General features: G+C 40.8%; 1 protein-coding gene across 8 annotated transcripts in view; it reads left to right on the forward strand.

Moving 5' to 3' along the window:
- The window catches only part of ESR1 (estrogen receptor 1), a 432869-nt gene that overhangs the window by 158492 nt on the left and 249375 nt on the right, over positions 1 to 25002 (forward strand). For all 8 annotated transcript variants that reach the window (XM_005552152.5, XM_065542899.2, XM_074037299.1 and 5 more), the window contains one exon: positions 24727 to 24917. In XM_005552152.5, coding sequence (XP_005552209.1) covers positions 24727 to 24917 — 191 coding nt within the window. The remainder of the gene's footprint in view (positions 1 to 24726; positions 24918 to 25002) is intronic.

A 25002-nucleotide genomic window follows, 5' to 3' on the forward strand; every position in this document is an offset into this window, starting at 1 on the left:
TGCCTGTAATCCCAGCACTTTGAGGAGCTGAAGGGAGGATTGCTTGAGCCCAGGAGTTCCAGACCAGCCTGGGCAACACAATGAGACCCTATCTCTACAAAAAAACCAAAGACTCCAAATCAGTAAAAATTAATCAATCAATAAAAAGAGTGAGGGGCATTAAGTATTGTGGACTGAAGCAATCCCAGAGAGGGAAGTAGTTGAAGCTGAGGTAAGCAGCTTACGGAGAAGCTGTGATGTACAGAGGGCAAGGAGAGAATTTTTCTGTGATTTGGAAAAACGGGAACTGGGAGAAAGAAAGAGTTGGAAGCTTGTGCTTAGAGAGCATCTACAAGGATGTCTTTTTCGCCTTGGTTGGAACATCCAAATCAAAGATGATTTCAGAATCACCCAGATGATTAAAAAACTCCCGAGACCCAGGCCATATTTCAGCAGTTCTGACGATTGCTCTGGGTTGAAGCTTGAGTCAGTAGTTAAGAAAAACAACAAACAAAAGAACTTTTGGGGCTTTTCTCACTGATTTGCATTTTCTCAGCATATCTCTAGGTGGTAGCTCATTTATTCTTCCTACGACTTTAGACGGAGGATGTTTCCATCTAAGTCTTCAGGATGGAGACATGGAGGGAAGTGAGACTAGCGATGTGCCTCATGGTTTTGCTGTGTTCTAACCATGAGAAGCACTATTCAAACCCAGGTCTCCTCGATTTCCAAGTCTTCATTTCCTTGGGCCTCTTGGATTTCAGAAGCAGAGGGTAAAAGGAGTGCTGAGGAGAACCAACACAGTAGCTTTCAATCTACTCCTCAGCTTTCCAAAAGAATTTTCAAGACTCGCTGTTGCATTTGATATGGAATAAATACAAAGAAGGTAGACTGAAGAGTATGAAGATGCAGATTTTTGATACCAGGTATGAAGATAAAATTAGGAAGCAATCTAAAATGTGGACACAAATGCACACCTGTGCCAGTTAGCCTGCATAATTCGATTTTTGTTAAGTGTTTAGATAACTGAAGGTAATTTAAGCCCTCATATCTTCCCTCCATAGGGTTCTTTTTCCTTGTGGTTCATCAGAGAGTTGCCACCAATTCAGGCTATTAGTGGTACACATAACCTCTAGCATTGTTGATACAACTATAAAATCCCAAATATCAGTACAGTTATTGATTGCCTAAGATTTCCAGTTGCATGGTTGGAAAGTTCTATAAGTTTGAATCCTTGAACCAGTCTTAAATGTGGAAGAGGACTCAACTAAAGCTCTCCTCGTGTCCTCCCTCTGATGTATTTGCAAAATCCTTTCCACAAATAGACTGCGGTTTTTAATGCTTCCCCAGTTCAATTTCTGCATTGTAGAAGATGAATTTATGGATGAGGGAAGTGGCATTCAGGCACTCCAGCTTGGTATAGAAGCCCATGGTTGTCTGGTCCTCAGTCCTCAAGCCTGCTCATTTCCTCATGTGAACTCAGAATAAGCAGCTGAAAGCAAGTCTTTGAAATCTCAGAAATATGGATAAATGCAAGTGTTTGGGTGAGAAGTGAACGTGGGTCTCCTCTAGTGCCCACCCTACTTGACTATCAGGTTCTGGGCTCCACACAATGAGGGATTATCAACCCCTGGCCCAGGGCTCTCTGGGTCTTGGTTCTTTGTTTTTGATGCTCAGCAATTATGATCAATGAAACCAATGTTGCTTTTCTATCAAGAGTCCAACCCTTTTCTAAGAAGTCTGTGTTTGATATAAGGGAATAGCTAGCAAAGTTATCAAGTAACTTGTAGAAACATTCTGTTGCTAGAGTTCTTATATTGAATGACTGTAGTTGACAACAGTGCAGTACCGGTCATTTTCTAGGACATCTTAAAAACACTGATGAGAAATTTCCTCTCATATGTCTGTCATGTCATTCTCGCCTTTCTCTACACAGGGTCAGTTTTCTATTATCGCTGTTAGGAGTTCGTCACTGGTTTTTCAGCTTTTGAACTTTCAAACTGTAATTAATCGTAAGCTACTAGAGTGTACTACCTGAAGTGTGTGTATATACACACACACACACACAGATATATATATATATATATCTGGTTCTTCCTCTGTGTAGAAGACCTCAGGCTAGTCAGAGAAAACATGCATATTCCATGGTGTGGCAATCAAGCCCTTGTACTTTGATTCCAATCAATCTCCTGCTATTACTCCAAGAAGCTCTTGTTGAAAGAGCCATGTTTAAATGGCATGTTCCTACTTCTGTTCTTGATAGTGATCTTCATCTGTACCATGTACCCTTCTTTCTTCTTGTTCCATCTCTGTTAGACTGATTCTACCGAGAAGTCAAGGTTCAGCTCAAATGCTATCCCTATCAGGTGAATTTTCCACCTGGTGTTTGTTCAGTGTGCATTGTGTGCATATAGCACCTTTTCCCGGTACTTTTGTTGTAATCACCAGAGAATTCCTTTCATTTTAGTTGTAAATAGAGTTGTCTCCCCCGTCTATGGAATAGATTTTATTAATGTATAGAGCAGCGGTCCCCAACCTCTGGACCGTGGACTGGTACTGGTTTGGGGCCTGTTAGGAACTGGGCCGCACAGCAGGAGGTGAGCAGTGGGCATGCAAGTGAAGTTTCTTCTGTATTTACAGCTGCTCCCCATTGCTTTCATTACTGCCTGAGCTCCGCCTCCTGTCAGATCAGCGGTAGCATTAGATTTTCATAGGAATGCGAACCCTATTGTGAACTGCACATGTGAGGGATCCGGGTTCTCCTTAGGAGAATCTAATTCTTGATGATCTGCCATTGTGTCCCATCACCCCCAGATGGGACTGTCTAGTGGCAGGAAAACAAGCTCAGGGTTCCCACTGATTCTACATTATGGTGAGTTGCATAATTATTTCATTACATATTACAATGTAATACTAATAGAAATAAAGTACACAATAAATGTGATGCACTTGAATCATCCCAAAACCATCCCTGGTTCTGTCTGTGGAGAAATTGCCTTCCATGAAACCGGTCATGGAACTGGTGCCAAAAAGGTTGGGGACCACTCTTATAAAGCCTATTAGAGTAATTTCATAGATTTACTAATTCATTTATCATATTCATTCACTCAGCAAGCATTACGGGATGTTGATTGTGTACTGGCTTTGGTGGTAGGTACAGAGATTGGGAACATTGTCATCAAGGATTTTATGGTTGAGTGAGAGAGATGACAAGTGGATAGACAATGAAAAAACAGTAGGTGATAGAAAAGAGACAGCCAGGAGCATTGAGGAGAGGCACTTAACCAGATGGAGGATCTCGGTCCATTGATATGGAGGTCAAAACGGTTTAATAGAGCAAATGACCCTTTCAACTGAGTTTTTTAAGAATGAGGATTTAGCCAGACAAAGAAGGGAAGGCGAGGTTGTGAAGAGGAACTGAGTGGTACTCTTCAGAGCTCCAGCCCAGTTCCTTGGACAGAATAAATGCTTACTAACTTATAGAGCCAAATATTGAATTAATAAAATAAGGGTAAATTGTTAAGAATCAGAGAAATAACTTGAAGAACACAGATAGCTAGTAGTTTTTGAACACAATGTACCAGGCGCCTTGCCGAAAACCTTAATGATCATCTTGTTTAAACCTTACATTGCTCATAAGAGGCTGGTATTATTGTTATTCTCATTTTATGGGATGTAGAAACTAAGACTTGGAGAGGGGAAGTGACTTGTCCAAGGTCATACAACCAGTACTGGAGAATTAGGGATTCTAGATCTAGAATTTGGACTCTGGAGCTTAAACTTTTAACCCACTCCATTATGCAGAGAAATTGACAGGATTTTTCTGTTGCTGATCAATTTACTTGGCAGTTGGTTTGTTAATTCCTTGTCTTTATTTTAGTTGTCACAATGCTTTCATCTTAGACTGTGTCCCGAGGCTGCTGCTTTTATTTTATGGGAAATGACTATTTTTATGATCCTTGCTAAAAGCATGTTTAAACAATTTTCCATTAAGCAGGGGGATGTTTTTCCATCTAATATCAGGAGCCAATAAATGAAATTCTACAAAGACTTGCTGATAGCAACCTTAGGAATTTCTTCGCATGTGAAACCCATCTGAGAACTTAAAATCTGGATAAAATTATAGTGTAATTTGGTGCAATCCTCTCTTTGTATAAATAAAATCATAAAATCACAGTATTATCATCTAGGAGGGGCCTTAGACATGATGGAATCCTACCTTTTATATTTTCCAGGTGAAGAAATCAAAGTCCAGAAAGGTGAAGGAACTTCCCCCAAGGTTTCCCAGCTGGTAGAGAAAGAACCAGGTAGTCCTAGATCCTCTATTCTGACTCCTGACCACTACCTCACACCTAATAGATGGAGGCATGGCCAGTTCCTGTTCACCAAGGGCATCAGACCATGCCATACTCATTGTTACTGTTCTAGCATTTATAGTAGAAGCTCAAGCAAAGCAGGATCACAGAATACCTAATTCTGGTCACTACAACATTATAATGATGGCTAAAGTGAATGCCCCAACCATGCCTGTCTAGACAGGCCATCTGTTTAATTGGTATATGGTTCATGTGAGAATTTTTAACCTCTGTTTGTCATGTCAGTGTTAGTTCTCTAGTGATGACTTATTTCCTATACTTCTATTTCGATTATTTACTCTCAATTTAATAACTATACCTTGTTTACTTTGGGACTGGAGATTTCCTTGTTTTTCTTTTTTTTTTTTTCTGTTTCCAGGGCTTAAAGGTTAGGCGTGACCTTGCCAGATTTCCCTGGAGACTTACGATGTCTCCTTTCAGATTTCTGAAGCAGTTGGGTGCTATTTTTAGTCCACTATCACCAATGTGAAAATGAAACTTGCATTATTTCATTATAGATATTTCACTTTAGTATTGACAGAATTTAAAACATAATTTGATCTGTGCTTGATCTAGCAGCCAGGTTACGATAGACATTTTTAGTTACCTGGTCCACATGGTGAAAAACATGTGTCTTCTCTAAGACTAATGACTAAGCCTGATGTTGGTTATATACTGTTTACTATTAAATTTTCCCCTTGTAGTTTAATACTGTTCCAGGAAATGAAATGAAAGTTTAATAAGAATGGCAATTGATGGACCCATATGTCGGAAGTATAACTAATATCCCTGTTACATGTGTTAAAGAAAGGCATGGCTGGTGGGTTGTAACTGTGCGACACCAAGATGATTTGCCACAACTTGTTCTTTAGAGATATATATTTATCAGGATAGAATTTATAACTAAACAAAACTATAGCAGTTTTTTCACGTTGATTTTTTTTAAATGAATCAAAGAACTGCTAGAATTGCCAGTTAAAAAATTTTAAAAGGAGATATGAAAAATCTTACAATTCACAATGCTGTAAAGAGAGAATGTAGGAATTAATATGTTCTTGATATCAATAGTTTATGACTTTTATACATGTAGAAGCAAAACAATTTGAGGTAGGAGAAGTTAGTGTGGACGTCTTGAGATTGTCCTTCACATTTCTTTTCCTTTCAGTGAAAAACTGAAGGCCAAAATGTATTTTCTTCTGGTTTTGAAAGTACTATTAAGATCCTTGCAGCAAAATGAGTTCCACTAAGGAGCTGAAAACAAAGCTCATTCCCCTCATGATACTCTGAAAGGCTTTGCTCAGCATCCTGCATTCTGGCGATTCCTTGGAGACAGATGATGCTAAACACAGGGAGATTAGGTCAATGGGAACTTTTTCTAAGTCAGTATTTCTTCTCCTTGGAAGATGATCATTTTAAATCTTCCCGAAGTCCAGCCTAACCCTTTCTACTTGAATCTACATGAAGGAGAGCTCCAGCAGGTGGAGAGGAAGTGAGAAAGAGAAATGAAAGCTGCACGCCTCATGATGCTGTGCCAGGGAGTTCTTAAAGGTGAGGGAGTTTCTCTTTGGTGACCTAAGCTACGTGAATCAGAAGGGTCATTAGTTTTTTTCTTTTTCTTTTTCGTAAACTCCTACATAATTTTAGTAAACAGGAAGAGTAACCTAACGTGATACCCACTGGCCCAAGATTTAGTGCATCTTCAAAGTCACCTAATTATGTCCGAAACAGACTTTTGTCTCTTGATGAGAAAAGCATGGTTAAACGTGTGATGATTTTCTGTCATCCTGAACTCAGATCTGTCATTGTGGCCGGATTTGTGCATCTCTGCTGCCTTTTCTTAGAAGAACCATATGTAGAGTTGTCAGATAAAACATAGGATGCCCAGGTAAACTGGAATTTCAGTTAAACAGCAAATAACATTTTAGCATGTCCTATGCAATATTATACTAAAATATTATTTGTTGTTTATCTGAAATTCAAATTTAATTGAATGTCCTGTGTTTTTGTGGGTTAAATCTGGCAGCCCTAGCCATGTTGCCTCTCTGCTTAATGGGCTTAATGTTTTGAAGCCTGGAGGTTTTCTGTTATGGTGCCCATTTCTACCTGCTTTCCTACCAGGAGAGGAGGCATGTAGAATTTGCATGCCTATTTTTGTCATTATTATTGATTATAATAGAAGACATAGGTTTAGACTAAACATACAATGACATTGCTATCATTCAGATAATTATAATTATTGCTAATTGTAAAGAAGGATAATTAAAATATAAGGGAAAATGGTACAATGTATGAAGGGAACATCAAGAAATAGCATCTGGTAAAAAGAGTTCTTGCTTTTCAGAGGCCAAGGCGGGTGGATCACAAGGTCAGGAGATTGAGACCATCCTGGCTAACATGATGAAACCTCATCTCTACTAAAAATACAAAAAATTAGCCAGGCATGGTGGCACATGCCTGCAGTCCCAGCTGCTTGGGAGGCTGAGGCAGGAGAACCTCTTGAACCCAGGAGGCATAGGTTGCAGTGAGCTGAGATCGCACCACTGCACTCCAGCCTGGGCAAGAGAGCAAGACTCTGTCTCGAAAAAAAAAAAGAAAAAAAGAGTTCTTGCTTTCAGAACTATGGATTAGGTAACTTTTGTGAATGAGTAAGATCATAAGATCATAAGTATTATAAAAATAACACCTTTCTTTGTTGTCTTGGGGAAATTATCCTATTTTCTAATTGGATTTCAGAGAAGAATATTTCAGAGAAATAAATCTCTGAAATGCTTTTTGAAGTGTGAAACATTTAGAAGACAAAAGCAAACCTCCTATCTAGATAAACATTAAAGAGATCTGTACTCCCCCTCCTCTACCTATTCAGGTTGCAACACTTTGGGGGTGGCTGCCTTGGTAGAGCTTGACCTTGACTCTGGTGGCTTGGGAGATGGCGTGCTGCACGAGGGATTCCTGGCTACAGCCGGGCTTGTGGGACTGGGGTTCTCCAATATGTGGTTGGGTTTGTAAATAAATCAGGGCTATGGTGTGAACAAGGATATGCATGAGAGACAGTGCGACAAGGAAATGCTCCAGAAATTATTGGAATATAGGTCAGATAACTAACTGTACTTGTGTCATTTTCTGGGGGAAAATTCTCCGAAGTCTTTTTGGGAAAGGAATGGAAGTGAGAATTCTCAGGTCCTCAAAATATTTCCTTTTACTCAGTCCTAACCTGAGGCCATTAAAGAATTCCCAGAGTCATGATGGAAGGCATGTTTGGGAGTAAGCGCCAGAGTGAGGGTTAGAAATGTGTTATTGGCCAGGTACGGTGGCTCATGCCTGTAATCCCAGGCACTTTGGGAGGCCAAGGTGGGTGGATCACCTGAGGTCAGGGTTTGAGATCAGCCCGGCCAAAATGGAGGAACCTCGTCTCTACCAAAAATACAAAAGTTAGCCGAGTGTGGTGGCACACACCTGTTATCCCAGCTCTTCAGGAGGCTGAGACAGGAGAATCACTTGGACCCAGGAGGTGGAGGTGGAGGTTGCAGTGAGCCGAGATCATGCCACTGCACTGCAGCCTGGGTGACAGAGCAAGACTCCGTCTTAAAAAAAAAAAAAAAAAAAAAAGAAAGAAAAAGAAAGAAAGAAAGAAATGTGTTCTCCAGGGTTCTGGGGTACTTAGGAAATTGTTTGCTTTTGCAGGTGGGAGTCGAGGTGACTAGGTAACAGCTGAGTGATTTTGCCCCAGTTGGACATGAGCCAGGTTGAGCAGAGAGCCCTGGGATGGGGGAGGGAAGGAATTGAAAGTTGGTCGTGTGGTTTGTCTTTGGCTTCATGGCATGCTCACACCTTGCTTCACATAGCATGCTTAGACTACAGCAGGAGCATCAGGAAGTGGATTTCTGAGCTCAATACAAAAAGTTATAAATACCACCTATAAGGGTAATAAAGATGTATAGTTGATTTTCTTCTGTGCAAGGCCAAATCTTGTAGGAAGATAAGAGTGAATGAGGTACAGGCTGGGAATTTGAGCCTTGTATTCAGAGATTTTAGGTTGCTTCTGATTCCACTGTCTAGACAAAACCATGAGAGGATAGCGTCTAGAAATGAGAGGACACTCTTCCAGTGCAGAGGCTAGAACGTGTCAGCCTGTGCTGCGAGACTTGGGATAGACGTTTCTGAAGAGTAAAAGGGCAGCTTTCCTACGGATACTCGATCCTCAGGCTCTAGAAAACTCTGCTGTATTAACTTTGTTGACTTCCTAGGCACCACATGGGGTCCTTGTCCTTCCTCCTTGTAAGCAGTAATTGAAATCAGTTTGGCAGCCTGGTTTACAGTGATCACGGTGGCTCGTCTCCCGTGCTCTTACATCTCTTTGTTGATGTTGTAAAACCTCCAGCTAGCTTCATGGGGTGGCTGACCCAGTTTGCTCATTTATTCATTCAATACAGATTCATTGACCATCTATTCTATGCCAGGTACTGTTATCAGAACTGGGAATAGATCAGTGAACAATTGATCAATTTGTCTGATGGGACAATTTAGGAAAGTTTCCATTACACAGGTGACATTTAAGCAGTCTTGAATAGGGGAGGGAATAGTACCATGAGGATATCCTGGTGAAAAGCATTTTAGGCTGAGGGCATAGCAGGGAAAAGGCCCTGATGTGGGAACATCCCTGGTGTCTTTGAGGTACAGAGGCCAGCATGGCTGGAACGGAGTAAGAAGTTGGAGGTGCCGAGCGTGGTGACTCACACCTGTAATTCCAACACTTTGGAAGGCTGAGGCAGATGGATAACCTGAGCCCAGGAGCTTGAGACCAGCCTGGGCAACATGGTGAGACCCCATCTCTCCAAAAAAATACAAAGAAAATCAGTCGGATGTGGTAGTGTGCATCTGTAGTCCCAATTACTTGGGAGGCTGAGATGGGAGGATCACTTGAGTCCAGGAGTTGGAGGTTGCAGTGAGCTGAGATCATGTCAGGGTGACAGAGTGAGACCCTGTCTCAAAAAAAGAAAGAAAGAAAAAAGAATGAAAAAAAAGAAGTTGGAGATGGCTAAGAAGACGAACGTGGGGGACAGCATCCTCAGGACTCTGGCTTTTACTCTGAGTGAGTCGAAAATCGAGTTAAAGGTTTGAAAGAGGAATGACCTGATCTGACATTCTATTGTGAACATTTTCAAACTTTTACAGAAGTGGAAGAGCATGATGATCCTTCATGTACACATCGCGCAGCTTCAACTATGATGTTTCATTTGTAAATATTTCCGTATACACTTCCAAAGGATGAGGACTATTTTTAAAAGCCCAACTATAATACCATTATATTTTAAAAGTTAACACTATGTCTTTAAATATCAAGAGTTTGCATTGATTCGCACTTTGAAGGTTGAGCTGATGAGATTTCCTGACAGGATGGATGTGACATGAGAGAGGAGTCAAGTATTGCATGGTAATTAAGAGCCTTTGCAGCATAGTCCATTTACTGAAAGACTACTATGGATGCACTTCAAAGCCGGTGTTAAAGATTAACATCAAGCGTCTGGCTTCATGAGTTTTAACTTCTTTTCGTAAATGTTATACAATGTCATCATTGAGATAGAGAAAATGCTGTTATTCTTATTTTCAAATGAGGAAAATGACACAGAATTATTTGCATATTATGTAACTTGGTCTCAAGTCCCTTAGATACTGATTTAGAAAATCCTAGTAAACTGGAAGGGACTTATCCAAAATTGAAATTCATTTTGCTCTATTGTCTTTTGTTGCCTATGGGAACTTTGTGCAGGTAACTGGGCACATATTAGGACTGATTTACTGACCTCTCAAGGTATTTTTAATTATTTTCGGGGATATCACGGAATGAGTTCCACATAATTCATTTGAATCAAATTCAACTTAAGTACATTCAAATGATGTATTGGCTGCCTCCTATTTATTAGATGCTGCTCACAGGTATAACAGCATAGTCTAACAAGTATAAAACCTATGTAACTTAGGTTTTATTGCAGCGTGATGAGGGCTGAGAAGGTAGAGGTACAAAGAAGAGAGGTAGCAGAATGAAAGTTAAGTCAACGTGATGAAGATTTCTCTAGACTTGAAAGGGCTAGAAAAGGTTATTCTTGGCAGGGAAAGAAACATGAGCCAAGGCTTAAGGATAAGCACAGGCATGGCAGATTTGGGAATGTCATGTAATTCGTTGCTGGACTGCAAAGTACATGGAAGGAGGGTGAAGGAGCAGAAGGAGATGAATCTGGAGGAAGAGGTTAAAGTGTTCCAGAGAACAATTTGTAGGTATTACTCTAAGTCAAAGAGGTCGTAATAGCATGTCCAAACTCCAAAACTCCAAACAAATCATAGAATCACTGCCTTGGTAAGGCATATCACACATATCAACCCAATCTTCTCTCACCATGACATCCGTGTAACTGCAACTCTGTACATTTCCCAGCATGTGTTCCTGGAGTCTCCAGATGACTTTGTCTGCAAACTGCACTGCAGAAGGCTCTGCTATGTCTTCTTAAAAGTAAGCAAGGCCGGGCGCGGTGGCTTATGCCTGTAATCCCAGCACTTTGGGAGGCCGAGGCGGGCGGATCACAAGGTCAGGAGATCGAGACCACAGTGAAACCCCGTCTCTACTAAAAATACAAAAAATTAGCCGGGCGCAGTGGCGGGCGCCTGTAGTCCCAGCTACTCAGGAGGCTGAGGCAGGAGAATGGCGTGAACCCGGGAGGCGGAGCTTGCAGTGAGCTGAGATGGCACCACTGCGCTCCAGTCAGGGGGACAGAGCGAGACTCCGTCTCAAAAAAAAAAAAAAAAAAAAAAAAAAAGTAAGCAAGACTGTTTTCCTTTGTTACTTGAGCAGCAAAAGGATAGGATGCTCTTTGACCTCACTGTAGGGTGGATAGGAAAGTCAAGGAAGAGTAACCCAGAAGATTTAGTTTGAACTTTCACATCAAAGAGATCCCTTAGCACCTAATCAGAGGTGTCACAATTTCTGGTGGGTGATTATGTTGAAGAATTCGGCCTTGCCACTGTTGGAGTTATTCTGTGGAAAAAAGAACCTCTCTTAATTTTACATCATATCCAACGTCTCTTTTATTCCAGAATCACTCATTTGCTATGGGACTCTTTCCAACCATGTGTGCTAACCTGGGCGATGTCATAATAGATGAATTATGTTTACTTTGTCTTTGATATCTCAGCTCTTTTTTCTTCTAGTCAAGTTCCCACCTCCATCATTATTGATAGAGTTCATTGAACTTAGAAACATGTTAGGTATACAGAAGTGTTTCCCCCCTTTTCTTTGTCTCTCTGTTCCTTCCTTTCCTTTAGTTTCCTTTCTCTGTCTGTTTTCTCATGCCTCGTTTTAGAAAAGTGATTTTTATCACTGACAGCTTCCTCTGATGAAATGGCCATTTGTCATCATTACTTGGTCGTGACAGTGCTAAGAAGACTTAAATGCAGGGCTACCACCCCTTCCCATCTCGTCTTTTATCCATTTTATTTCTCTAAGGAAAGAGTTTGAAAAATGGGCTGTGCCCTCTTGGATGCAGTGAAGAAATTCTAGCTGGCTACAGATGTTATTGTTGGTTGGAGGAAAGGGCTAGAATCATGGTCACACAGTTGTAGAGCCAGATGGGGAATGTAGCAAACATAGTTGTAATTTCTCATTTTACGGATGAAGATACTGAGGTCCAGAGAGGTTTAGTGACTTGTTTAAAGCATGCAATTGTTATTGGTGGCTTTCTGTTCAGAACTTAAGAGTATGACTCAGTCTAGATCTTTCATCACAATACTCTGCTCCTCTTACTTTTTCCTGAAATTTATCACATTGACAGCAATGTGATCCCTAATGACACACAGATTCCCAAATAATTTTTGTAGTAAAAATTTCCATTTGCAATTCTGGACATGTGTGTGTGGAATTTTATGTGATGACATATTGGTCCTATCTTTTGGATAGATCATAAATGAAATGATTTATAGATCACATTCAAAAGCAGGCCAGGGACCAGTGTGCAAGCAGGTGTGTTTTTATATTTGGAGTTCTGTGCCTTTGTGTTAGTCAGCGGTTTACGACTCTTGTAGTGCATTTCCCAAGGGCCAAACTCTTCTGCCTTGAGCTGTCAGCTTTCCAAGGCAGAAGGTTGGATGCCTTCTCTTCCTTCTGGGCTCCTTTCTTTTAGGCTTCCCCCTTTTCTTCTCCTCCGTTTGTATCTGTCCCTTTTCCCAGTACTTTCCCTGGGTGGTCTCAGTTAGATGCTCACTCAATGCTGTTGAATAAATGAATGAATTTCTTAGTAATTCTGCAGGTAAATCAAGTTATTATCTCCTAATACAGTGGCATGCTTTCTGTGGAAATCAGACTGGAAGCCAGGCTTTTAAAAAAAGATGTGGTGTCAAACTGCAGCTCTCTCTCTCTCTCTTGACTTACCTTTTTTCTATCATCCATATACCTTCTCTCTTGTATCTTTGGGCTCCCAGACCTCACCATTCATTAGCACTTGGAACAGATTGGTAAGAATAAAGAAAGGAGAGGTGATGAAACTCAGCTTAGGTCATTTGGTTACACATTAGTAACTGACAAAAGATAAAAAGATACAGACTAAATGGGTTTTTAGGGAACTTTTGCCAGGCTATTCTTGTTTCCCATTAGCATGAAAAATCAACACTTGCTTGTATTTTGGGGTGAAGACATTTTTCTTAAGTGAGTGGGAAAGCCTCTTGACATTTTACAGAGAGCCTTAAATTTTGAATGGTGAATGCTAATGTTCTTTGTGCATAAAGAATTTCAGAACTTGTATATAAGAGCATTAATGATGCATCATTTTCTATTTGTGAGTTAAACTAGGTATTATCTGTAATCATATTTTTAGGAAACATTCAAACTTTCATCAAGCCATTCTCTTGTATGACTGTCGGCTCCATTAACTCTGTTTTCATGGAACTCAGCAGAGTTCTCAACCTTTGCATTACAAGTTAAATTAGCATTTTCCCTCAAAAAAGTATTGCTGTCCTTACAATAAATAATTGCAGACAATCTCTCTCTCTCTCTCTCTTTTTTTTTTTTTTTGAGACAGGTTCTCTCTCTGTCACCCAGGCTGGAGTGCAGTGGCACAGTCACAGCTCACTGCAGCCTCGACCTCCTGGGCTCAAGCAGTCCTCCCACCTCAACCTCCTGAGTAGCTAGAATTATAGGTGCACACCAGACCTGGCTAATTTTTAATTTTTTTGTGGAGCTGGGGTCTCACTATGTTGCCCAGGCTGGTCTCTAACTCTTGGGCTGAAGCATTCCTCCCACCTCAGCTTTCCAAAGCAGTGAGCTTACAGGTGTGAGCTACCATGCCCGGATAATTGCAGGTGATTTCTAATGGGATTTAGTATTTCTGGGTTTAAGGATGAGATCTGAGGTAATGACTTTGTTTCCAGATGTGAAATACTTTGCCCTTGGTTTGTGAGCCCTTTGGGTGAGCTCCCAAGGATGCTGCTCTCTTCTGGGAGCCTGGGCTCTGGGGTCAGACTGCCTGGATCCTTGACTCCCTGTTTTCTGATTTTACAACTTTGGTGAGTGGCCTAATTCCTCTGTGCCTTGGTTACCTTGGTTACTATTTCTGAAACAACGGGTGTTGTAATAGTACTGCGTGGAATACTTTCAAGGGTTAAATGAATTAATCCATGTAAAACGCTTAAAATAGTGCCTGCCACAACCATCAATTCAGTATGAAAACCTGCTCACCTGCTTGGCCAGCCCCTTTTACTTTATTAGACCAAAGGTCATGCCGGGTTTTCTAGAAGTTGAAGTTGTGGTGTAATCTTTGCGCAGAAGCTGAAATAGCAGCCATAACTTCTCCCTAGATGATTTCGCGGAGCTTCTTTGAACCGCATATATCGCCAATCATTTTTTGGAAGAAATTTTCTTCTGTACTTTTGAGGGACAAGCATTACCTGCCTTGGCTTATTAACTAAAAGACACAATGATTACAAAGAAAATTAAATAAATATTGTATTACTAAGTAGATAATATAAGAGATAGATATGTTAAGTTTTCAGATAAACAATATAAAAGAGCTAGAGTAATTCACAAAAAGTTGGGAGGATCTGTTTTTTCGTGCAGGAAACAATTTTTGACCTGCCTATCCCAGAACGTAGCTACCTCGTGGTTAGGGTTTGCCCAGACCTGGCCCAGGCTCATTTACCTTGAACTTTTGTAAAAAGGAGGATCAAGATTTTCCTCTCCAGACTCTATCATTTTAAATAGAGTCCTTCTTGTCAATTCTTTTTAAGAACATACATTTACTTTTGTGGAAAATAAATAGATACAAAAGAAATAAATACAAAATTGCATAGCAATTAGAAATATCCAGGAGGCATGTTCTGGTCACAGACACAAATTGCCTCCAACTTCTGTCCATCCATAGTGATATTTAAAGCAGAGAGAGGTACACAGGAAACAACATGTAGATTGACTCAGATGTTGGCACACACACAAGCATTGATAACTGGCTTCTCATTACCTGAATACATTGTTTTGTCAGAGCAACAGACTCAGCTATGCTTCTTGCAAAATGGTTCTTAATTCTCTATTGATTAATTTATTCGGTAAGTATTTATTGGGTATTTTCTGTCTGAAAAGTGCGATTCCAGGTGCTTTATGCGTCTCTGTGTGTGGGTGTTATATAAATACTTATAATACAGTATCCTTACTCTTGAAAAGCTTAGTTGGGAAGGCAAGGCATACAGAACACAGAATTTTAGTCATTCCACAACCATCTGTTGAATGACTGCTATTGTTAGTATCGTGGTGGAAACTGAGAAGCAAAGATGGCTACAATAGGATCTCTTTTCTGGAGATGCACAGTGGACACATAGTTATATGATGATGATAAGGACTCCAGAATAGTTCTATGCATGATGCTCTGGGGCCACATGCAGATTCTGATGAGAAACAATTAACTTTCTTTTTGGCTGCTACCTGAGAAGGGGTAATTGTCACTTAGGAGGTTTTTGCCTTTCGACCAATATAGAAAGGAGCATGAGTGAAGGCTAGAGATGTACTAACTTGGTCAGGGCAGGGTGACACATAAGATTACCCATCACAGGGAAGGGCAGGGCTGGAGAGGCAGACCGTGGCCAGGTCACAATGGGCTGATGCTAAGGAGACTGCATTTATCCTGTAGGCCAGTGAGTCTTACTCTGAAGTCTTTTGGGTGGGACATTCATGGACTTCAAGAGACCTGTGAATGCCCTAAGATTATAAGCAAAATCTGTAGTCTATAACCAAAGCTAAAGCTACTTTTCTGGGGCCCACCATCTAAAGAAGATTCTGAAGCCTTAGGGTAGCCGTGGAGGAGACACGAAGGTCCATTTTTCATGGTAGAACCCTGCTTGGCTCTTGCTGCAGTGTGGGAGGTTTGCAATGTGGAGGTGTGGCAGGGATGGAGTTGGGAGGATTGGCAGAGGACTCACCATGTCCGCACACTCACTTAGATGGCAAATATTTATTAATCATCGAACTGTGTATCAGACACTAAGAATAAGCTGGGAGGCCATGACAAGTGAGGTCACCACAGTCCCTGCCACAGTGGAGGTCATGGTATATAGGTAAGGCAGAGAAGAGCACTGCAAAGGATTTGCCCATTGCATCAATCATTTACTTATGCATATGTTGATTCAACAATTATTTCTATGCCAAGCTGTCTTCAAGGTGCTGGAGGAAATGAAGCCTACATTTCACTGGGCATGACAGACAATAATAAACACATTAAAATCTGGCTTGGCTTGATGTTGGGGAGTGGTGAGTGCTGTAAAGAAAACAAACCATTTATGCAGCCAACAAACATATGAAAAAAAGCTCATCATCACTGGTCACTAGAGAAATGCAAATCAAAACCACAGTGACATACCATCTCACGCCAGTTAGAATGGTGATCATTAAAAAGTCAGGAAACAACTGATGCTGGAGAGGATGTGGAGAAATGGGAACGCTTTTACACTGTTGGCGGGAGTGTAAATTAGTTCAACCATTGTGGAAGACAGTGTGACGATTCCTCAAGGATCTAGAACCAGACATACCATTTGATCCAGCAATCCCATTACTGGGTATATACCCAAAGGATTATAAATCATTCTACTAAAAAGACACATGCGCATGGTATGTTTATTGCAGCATTGTTCACAATAGCAAAGACTTGGAACCAACCCAAATACCCATCAATGGTGGACTGGATAACGAAAATGTGGCACATAAATACCATGGAATACTATGTAGCCATAAAAAAGGATGAGTTCATGTCCTTTGCAGGGACATGGGTGAAGCTGGAAACCATCATTCTCAGCAAACTAACACAGGAACAGAAAACTACACACCACATGTTCTCACTCATAAGTGGAAGTTGAATAATGAGAACACATGGACACAGGGAGGTGAACATCACACACCTGGGACCGTCGGGAGGTTGAGGGCTAGGGGAGTGATAGCATTAGGAGAAATACCTAATGTAGATGACGGGTTGATGGGTGCAGCAAACCACCATGGTACATGTATACACCTATGTAACAAACCTGTACGTTCTGCACAGGTATCCAAGAACTTAAAGTATAATTAAAAAAGAAAGAAAGAAAGAAAGAAAACAAACCAGTGTAAGAGTAGGGAAAGTAATAGACTCGTTTAGAATGGTGTGAGAAAGCCAGACAGGGCGTGAGAAAGCCGGACAGCTGTAGTAGCACCTGGAACTTGGGGAGCAAGGGAAGGAGGGTGGGCAGGTGAGGGTGAAGGTGCAGGCAGTCGTGCGGGGCTTTCCAGGTCACGGAAGGACTTGAGCTTTACTCTTGTTGTGGTGAGAAGCTGCTGAGGGCTTTGAGTTAGGGGAGTGAAAAGATCTCTACTGTAATAGGGAGAGTTTGGGATCTGTGACTTAACCCCAGGAGCCAGCAAAGCTCCCTGGAGGAAATGCAGTTTAAGCTGAGAATGGGAGGATAAACAGGAATTTTTCAGGGGAGAGGAAGGGTGTTCTAGGCACAGGGAACAGCATGCTGGAATGCCTCTGCTGGATCATAGGGGCATAATGGGAGTGCAGGAGTAGGAGTGGGCTTTCTGGGAAAGATATTTATTTTAGTTTTGCATGCATTGAGTTTGAGGGTTCTTTGGTTTCTTCATGTGGAGGTGCAGAGTGGGTATTTAGCACATAGGTCTGAAGTCCAGGGGAGGGGTGTGGGATAGGAGTTGGGTGTGGCAGAGATTCCACAAAGGGCAAATGTCATCTGAGAATGGCAGAGGGCTGAAGACAGAGCCCTGAGGAACACTGGCTTTTAGGAGCCTGCTGGGGAAAGATAATACTGCAAAGGGAACGGAAATGGAGTGGTTGCCACACATAGAAGCTAGTGTCTAACTAGATGTCATGAGATGTGGGGAAGGTGTTACGTGATCTAAGAATGCGAAGTCGAAGCCCTGTGAACTGTAATACTTAAGATAAGTCGTATAAATTGTGTGGAACTAGAGCTTGGTTTTCCAGGAGAGATGAAATGTGTGAAGGTGACAGGAAGCAATGAATATGTGGGCAAGTGTAGTGTGAGCAGTTTCTCAGAGGTGAATTCCATAACATTTTGCTTAGGGAACTACAAAGAGACCAATGCTAGTTGGTGCAAGGAATTCAACAATTTGGACTTAAGTCTGTATAATGTTGATTTTTTAAAAAAAACCTGAGTCTCCCGGTTTATCTCTCCCAGACTATAGGCAGAAGTTTGAGAGTTTTATGTGTATTTTCTGGAAAAGATAGTTTCAGTGTTTTTGTTACATTCTCAAACAGGTTTATGATCCAAAGAAAGGACAGTGGTCACACATACATGAAATGACAAGGTATTCAAAGGAGAACGTTGTACTTTGTGACAATTCTTTGGGCAGTGGCTTGCAGGATGAGTTTGAGGAATGACTGGAGACAAGAGAGTAATTCTAGTAATTCAAATATGGAGTATTATTGGTCTCTCAGACACAAATGAAAAAACAAGGAATTCAAAGAAGGGTAGGCAGAGTACTTTGAAGAAATACTTGATGAAATTTGGTAATGAGTTAGATGTACGAGGTGTATTTAGCAAATATTTATTAAGGACTGTATTAATCTGTTCTCCTGCTGCTAATAAAGACATACCCAAGACTGGGTAAATTATAAAGAAAAAGAGATTTAATGGACTCACAATTCCACGTGGCTGGGGAGCTCTCACAATCATGGCATAAAGCCAAGGAGGAGCAAAGTCACGTCTTACATGGTGGCAGGCAAGAGAGTGTGTGCAAGGGAACTGCCCTTATAAAACCATTTGATCTCATGAGAGTTATTCACTATTGTGAGAATAGCACAGAAAAAACCTGCCACCATGATTTAGTTACCTCCCACTAGGTCCCCCCAGGACATGTGGGAATTATGGAAGCTGCAATTCAAGATAAGATTTAGGTGGGGACACAGCCAAACTATATCAAGAATCTACTGTGTATGGTTAAAATTGGGAGCAAATGAGACATGATTCTCGCCTTCTTGGAGTTTACTGTTTACTGGGGGAACATACGTTTGTTAATAATCACCCAAATACAGGACTGGAAATTGTAGTATGTGCCATGAAAAACAAGTATAGGGAATTTTGAGTGTACATAGCTTTGGGGACTTGATTTGGTGAGGGAGCCTTATGAAGTGTTGCACTAGAACTGAATTAAACCACGTTTCTAGGGAGTGGACATCTATCTGTTGGTTCTTTAAATTTGGCTTTACAAAAATATTTCCTTTAAAAACCAAGGCTTCTTGAATTTTTAAAACTGCTTGGCTAATCAGGGGAATAATGCTTTTGGATAGCTGGTATCATTATTTGTGGTTGGAAAAACAACAGTATTTGATTACATTGAGCTTTAAACTTTTCCTTTGATTAATGAAAATTTTATTGGCCAATAGTTTTTATTATGCTCTGTTTCTACTTGGTCCAAGAGGGTCTATTCTCTGGACCCAATATGAATACCTTCAGACATCCCTCTTTTTTTTTTTCACCCAGGCTGGAGTGCAGTGGCATGATCGAGGCTCACTGCAACCTCCGCCTCCTGAGTCCAAGCAATTCTCTGCCTCAGCCTCTCGAGTAGCTGGGATTACAGGCACCTGCCACCATGCCTGGCTTATTTTTGTATTTTTACCAGAGACAGGGCTTCACCATCTCAGCCAGGCTGGTCTTGAACTCCTGACCTCATGATTCACCTGCTTCGGCCTCCCCAAGTGCTGGGATTACAGACGTGAGCCACTACGCCTAGCCCAGACATCCCTCTTAATTATGTTGAATATGTAATATCAATGGTGCTTTCATTTAAAAATATTTAGTAGTCAATTGAGGTAATGAAAACAGAACTAGATCAAGGCAGTTAAGCTTCCTATTTCCATAGATGCAGTGGTCTTGTGTCTTTTTTATATGATCTCTTATGCTTCTGGGCATCCTTTTTTTCTGCTATTCTTCGTTCCTTAGCTACACGTGGTGCTTCATGGCTATAATGCATTGTCATAGATGCATTCATTTCTCATTCGAGCTTCAGCCCCACTTCTTTCCAGAGAATCTTTACAGGCATCTGTTAGGCTGAAGGACATCTAATGTCTTAATGTGTAGCTTGTTAAACCAGTCAGCTTCCTATCTGAGTCTTAAGAGAAAGTGCCCAAGATGAGAAACGGTACAGGTTTGGTGACAAGTCAATGAGAAAAAGATAAGAATTTTACAAGGAAGGAGGTAGCTTAGTGATTTTGCTAAAGAAGTAGATAAACCTTCACTTATAATAAAGGGGTAAGGCTCAGTTAAGATTTGTGAAGTCTCCCCTTGGGAAGGCAGACCCTGAAACATTTGAGTCTTTTAAAAAAGGAAAATAAGAGTCTTTTAAATAAATTTTTAAAATTTATTTTATGTATTTTTTAGAGACAGACTCTCACTCTGTCTCCCAGGCTGGAATGCAGTGGTGCATTCATAGCTCATTGCAGCCTTGAATGTCTGGGCTCAAGCGGTCCTTCTGTCCCAGCCTCCTGAGTAGCTGGGACTGCAGGCATGAGCCAATGTGCCCAGTGAGAGACATTCATCTTGGTTCTATGATAATACAGAAAAACAAAGGGCCTTTGAGGCTGAGGGAACAGAAGAAGGATGGACTTAGTCATGGTATAGGCATTTTCTACTAAAGAGCTGTGAGGCTAAAAATGCCAGGTCTATGACAGGTGCAGTGGGCCAAGGCCAGGTAGAGAGCAGCAGGAAGAGATAAGGTGGGGACCTGTACCTAGGCCTATCCGCTGGGACTGATCTAGCCATAGGTACTCAGAGAAGCCCAGGTTGGTGGCTGACCCACTCTTATGGCCAGGTTTGAGCCCAGACATGGACACCTCCCAGTCTGTTCCTTCCTGCTGTCCATGGTTGGGCTGTGTTAGTCTGTATTCTGAGGACACAGCTCTCTGTCTAGAGGAAGTTATGGTATCTTGGTCTGATGGATACTCAATGTGAATATTATTTCAGCGTGCCACAGGGTCTTGGAGCCCAGAGGAAGATGGCACTTGCCTTTTAGCTTGATCTAGTTTATATATATATATATATTTTTAAAAATAACATTTTGAGAGTCTTTATGGAGTAAGTCTGGGCCAAAATGATAATTGACAACACTATTTACATGGATTTCTAAGTTGGCTAAAAAAGTTGCTTTATGGGTAGTCAATGCAGCCCGTGTGGTTTCCCCATCTTCTTTAGATGCCTTCTATTTCCATGCCCAAAGTCTGCAGTTGATTTTCAGTAAGCTGGGGGTCATCTTAGAGATAAAATGTAGATGAATGGCATTTTGCTGACAGCATACATCTTTGCTATTTCTGAGGAAAATGGGCTCTCGCTGTTAAATCTTTTGCCAATATTTATGAAAATAATATTTACATATTCTACCTCCATTGTGAAAACTATAAATTTATGATTCAGTCATTGATTAATTTATTTGATATCAATATTGTTCAGTCCCTATTCCAAGTGAGGCACTATGCTCTAAGCATATGGCATTTTAAAGATGAATAAGACACAAGGAACTTTGCAGGTAGTAATGGAAATGAGAATTAATCAATTGAAGATTAATATAGTAAGTAGCAGAAGAGAAGTAAAAAAATCCTTCTAGAGAGTTCAGAACAGGGATGTTAATTCAAGTTTATGCGGATTAGGAGTGGCTGGTAAGAGAGGTTTTCAGACAAAAGGTGACATAAAAATGCAGTATTCCCCTCACACTCATAAGGAAGGCTACTAAATTAGAACAAGAAGAGAGTAAGTATTGGAGAGGATATAGAGCAAATAGAAACCTTATGCCTTGTTGATGAGAAAGTAAAATGGTGCCGCCACTGTGGGAACACTGGTGGTTCCTCAAAAAATCAAAATAGAATTATCATATGATCCAGTAAGTCTACTTCTGGATATATATCTAAAAGAATTAAAAATCTGGGTCTTAAAGAAATATTTTTATACCCATAGTTATAGCAACATTATTCACAATAGCGAAAAAGTAGAAACAATCCAGATGCCTCTAGATGGATGAACGGATAAACAATCTGTGTAGTATATACAGACAATGGCATATTAGTCACTTCATGGACCTTCAGGACATTATCCTAATTGAAATATGCCAGACACAAAAAGCAAAAGTAGGGTTCTACTTAATGAGGTATCTAGAATTGCCAGATTCACAGAGAACAAAAGTAGAAGGAGACAGGGGAAGGAGAAAATGGGGAATTACTGTTTAATGGGTATGGAGTTTCAGTTTTGTGAAATGAAAGTGTTCTGAAGATTGGTTGCATGATGATGTGAGTATATCTAACACGATTGAATTGATGAACACTTAGACGTGGTTATGATGGTAAATTTTGTGTTATGTATATCTTACCACGATTTAAAAAATATAGCATTTTATTATGTAGGGCTGAGTGGGAAGATACTTGACACATTGGAACTTCTGGCCATGCATATACTGTTGACTCACTCATTCCTTCATTCCTTCAACAAACGTATTGAATGCTTGCTATGTGCTGGGCACTGAGCTAGATACAACAATTAATAAGGCTTATAAGACATTGAATCCATCAGTTTCATACTTGCTAAATATCTACTCCCACCCCCAAAGGCACTAAGCTTCTACAGTTAGATATTCATAGCTGCTTCCTACTGACTTGAATCATGCATAAGTTATTAGTAAACAAACAATAAAAAGATTTGAGGCTGATGAGGGTGGGTTCGACAGCATGGTGGTGAAATGGAAAGAGATGGGTAACAGAATACGAACTAGAATTGAAAACTGTGAGCCAGTGCTCTCTAAAGAACATTAAAAAATAAAGAATTCCTATTTGAGGCTGCCAACCTCAGAACTAAGTTATTTAGAACGGAAAAAAATTGGCAAAGTCAGACGTACTCAGCCCAAGGAGCCAATATTTTGTGAATATTATGGCAAATGTAGTTTGAGAACCACTACCACAAAATTGTGAACCATAATAACGAGCGAGAAGGCAGGGAGAGGTTATACTATTTGGGCTAAAAGGAAAGATAGGACTTGTGAAGAGAGGACCAGTGAAAGTCAGTGTGGTCTGGGTATTTGGGTGGGGAATGGTAGCAGGAAGCTTGAGCTTCCTTTGCCAAGAGACCCTGGAAGGGCTAACATCAATTGACTTTCGCTCATCTTAGGATTTTCATGTTTTTGAAAATTTTCACAAGAACCTCCACTCCATCTATACTTTCAATGTCTGCTTACCTTTCTTTCTTATACAACTTTGAACACTCTCTCCATTCATTTAAATATATTGTGGAGTGCCAACTACATACCAGGCGCTGTGCTAGGCTCTTATCCCACCTTTATTTGATTGCACATGCCTGCCAAGTCCTGGGCCAATATAACATCTACTCCTATGCCTGGTCAGGTGAGAGATGCAAACTCATCTTCCTCTAGTTTCCTAACCTCCTTCCTTCCGGTCTTCTTCAAGTTGTCTTCATTGAGGCAGTTTCTTTTACCTGTGTTTTTAATCCCAATTGCTCTAGTTTCCTTCTTGGCTTTATTCTTTTATCTTCTTCTTTGTGCTTTCAACCATTCCCTTTCTCCTGGCCCATGCCCTTCAGTCTACACAAGGCCTTCTCAAGTCTCTTCATTCTAAACAATTCATTTTCTTGGGTCTTATATTCTTCAGCTGCCACCCTATCTGTATCTTTCCTATTCTCCAAGTTCTCAAAGGAATGCCTTCCCTCATTTTCATCTCCTTACATTCCGTCTGCTGGAGTTTGGCTTGTGCCTGTACCTGTCTAAGGAAACTCCCTGCTAAGAGTCTGCTTTGTCAGGTCTGAATTCACTTAACCAGTCTTTGCTTTGTTGGACTTCTCTGCCCTATTTGCCATCCTTGATCATCCTCTCCGTAAAGTTTTCTACTTTCTTAAAGCATTTTACTTCCTTATTTTCTTGGTTTTCCTAGAATTTTCTTGCCGCTCATTTTCAGTTTCCTTTCTGTGTTCCTCTGATTGTCTCTCTTTCTACATTTTTTTTTTTCTGTGTTCCTCTGATTGTCACGTAGGCTAAAGTTGGCATGATCGATCATAGCCTACTGCAGCCTCGACATTCTGGGCTCAAGTGATCCTCCCACCTCAGCCTTCCAAGTACCTAGGATTACAGTCGCACATCACCATTCTCAGCTAATTTTTTTAAAAAGCATTTATATAGAGATGGAGTCTTGCTATATCGTGCAGGCTGGGCTCAAACTCCAGGCCTTAAGCAATTCTCCTGCTTTGGCCTCCCAAAGTGCTGGGATTCCAGGCACGAACCACCATGCTCAGTCTCTACATGTTCCTAAAGAGGAGTTTTGAATATCGAAGAACAGTATTTTCAAATTACAGATTCAAGTTATAAAAACTGATATCCAGGGTTATGTGGCAATGACATAAAAATTTGAATTGTTTTTTTTTTTTTGACACGTGTTCCGTGTTGTTCATCAGTTCACCTGAGTTCCAAATGTCCCAGCCGTTTTATGCTTTGTCTCTGTTTCCGAAAGACCCTGAGTGTGGTCTAGAGTTGGAATGAGCACTGGTCCCTAATGGTTCTGAAATAATTGTAAATTCCTGCAAAAACATTAAGTCTATTAGAGACCAGCTAATTTCATTTTGTCATTTTTCTAGGTAACATATTCTGGTGCAGGTAGTATGTTTTTAAAGCAAGTTTGCAATAAACAATTTCCCCTCAAGGTTAATATAATAGGCAACACCTTTTGTTGCAACAGACGGCAAGAGGTAATGAAAGATTAGCTTACATTATGATTCATTATTTCAAAATGTCAGGATAAAGTGGATCTGCTGCATCTCCCAGAGAGTGCATGTTTTGCTTTTCTAATGTTAATGGATTTACTGTTTTTTTCCCCCCCAGGCCAAATTCAGATAATCGACGCCAGGGTGGCAGAGAGAGATTGGCCAGTACCAATGACAAGGGAAGTATGGCTATGGAATCTGCCAAGGAGACTCGCTACTGTGCAGTGTGCAATGACTATGCTTCAGGCTACCATTATGGAGTCTGGTCCTGTGAGGGCTGCAAGGCCTTCTTCAAGAGAAGTATTCAAGGTAATAGTGTGTTGAAAACGACTTCTATTTTTGATCCTATGAGCAGATCCTAAGAGCCAAAGCGACTGAGGAAGGAAGACATAGA

This window comes from Macaca fascicularis, chromosome 4 (assembly GCF_037993035.2).
Source record: "Macaca fascicularis isolate 582-1 chromosome 4, T2T-MFA8v1.1".
NCBI lineage: Eukaryota > Metazoa > Chordata > Mammalia > Primates > Cercopithecidae > Macaca > Macaca fascicularis.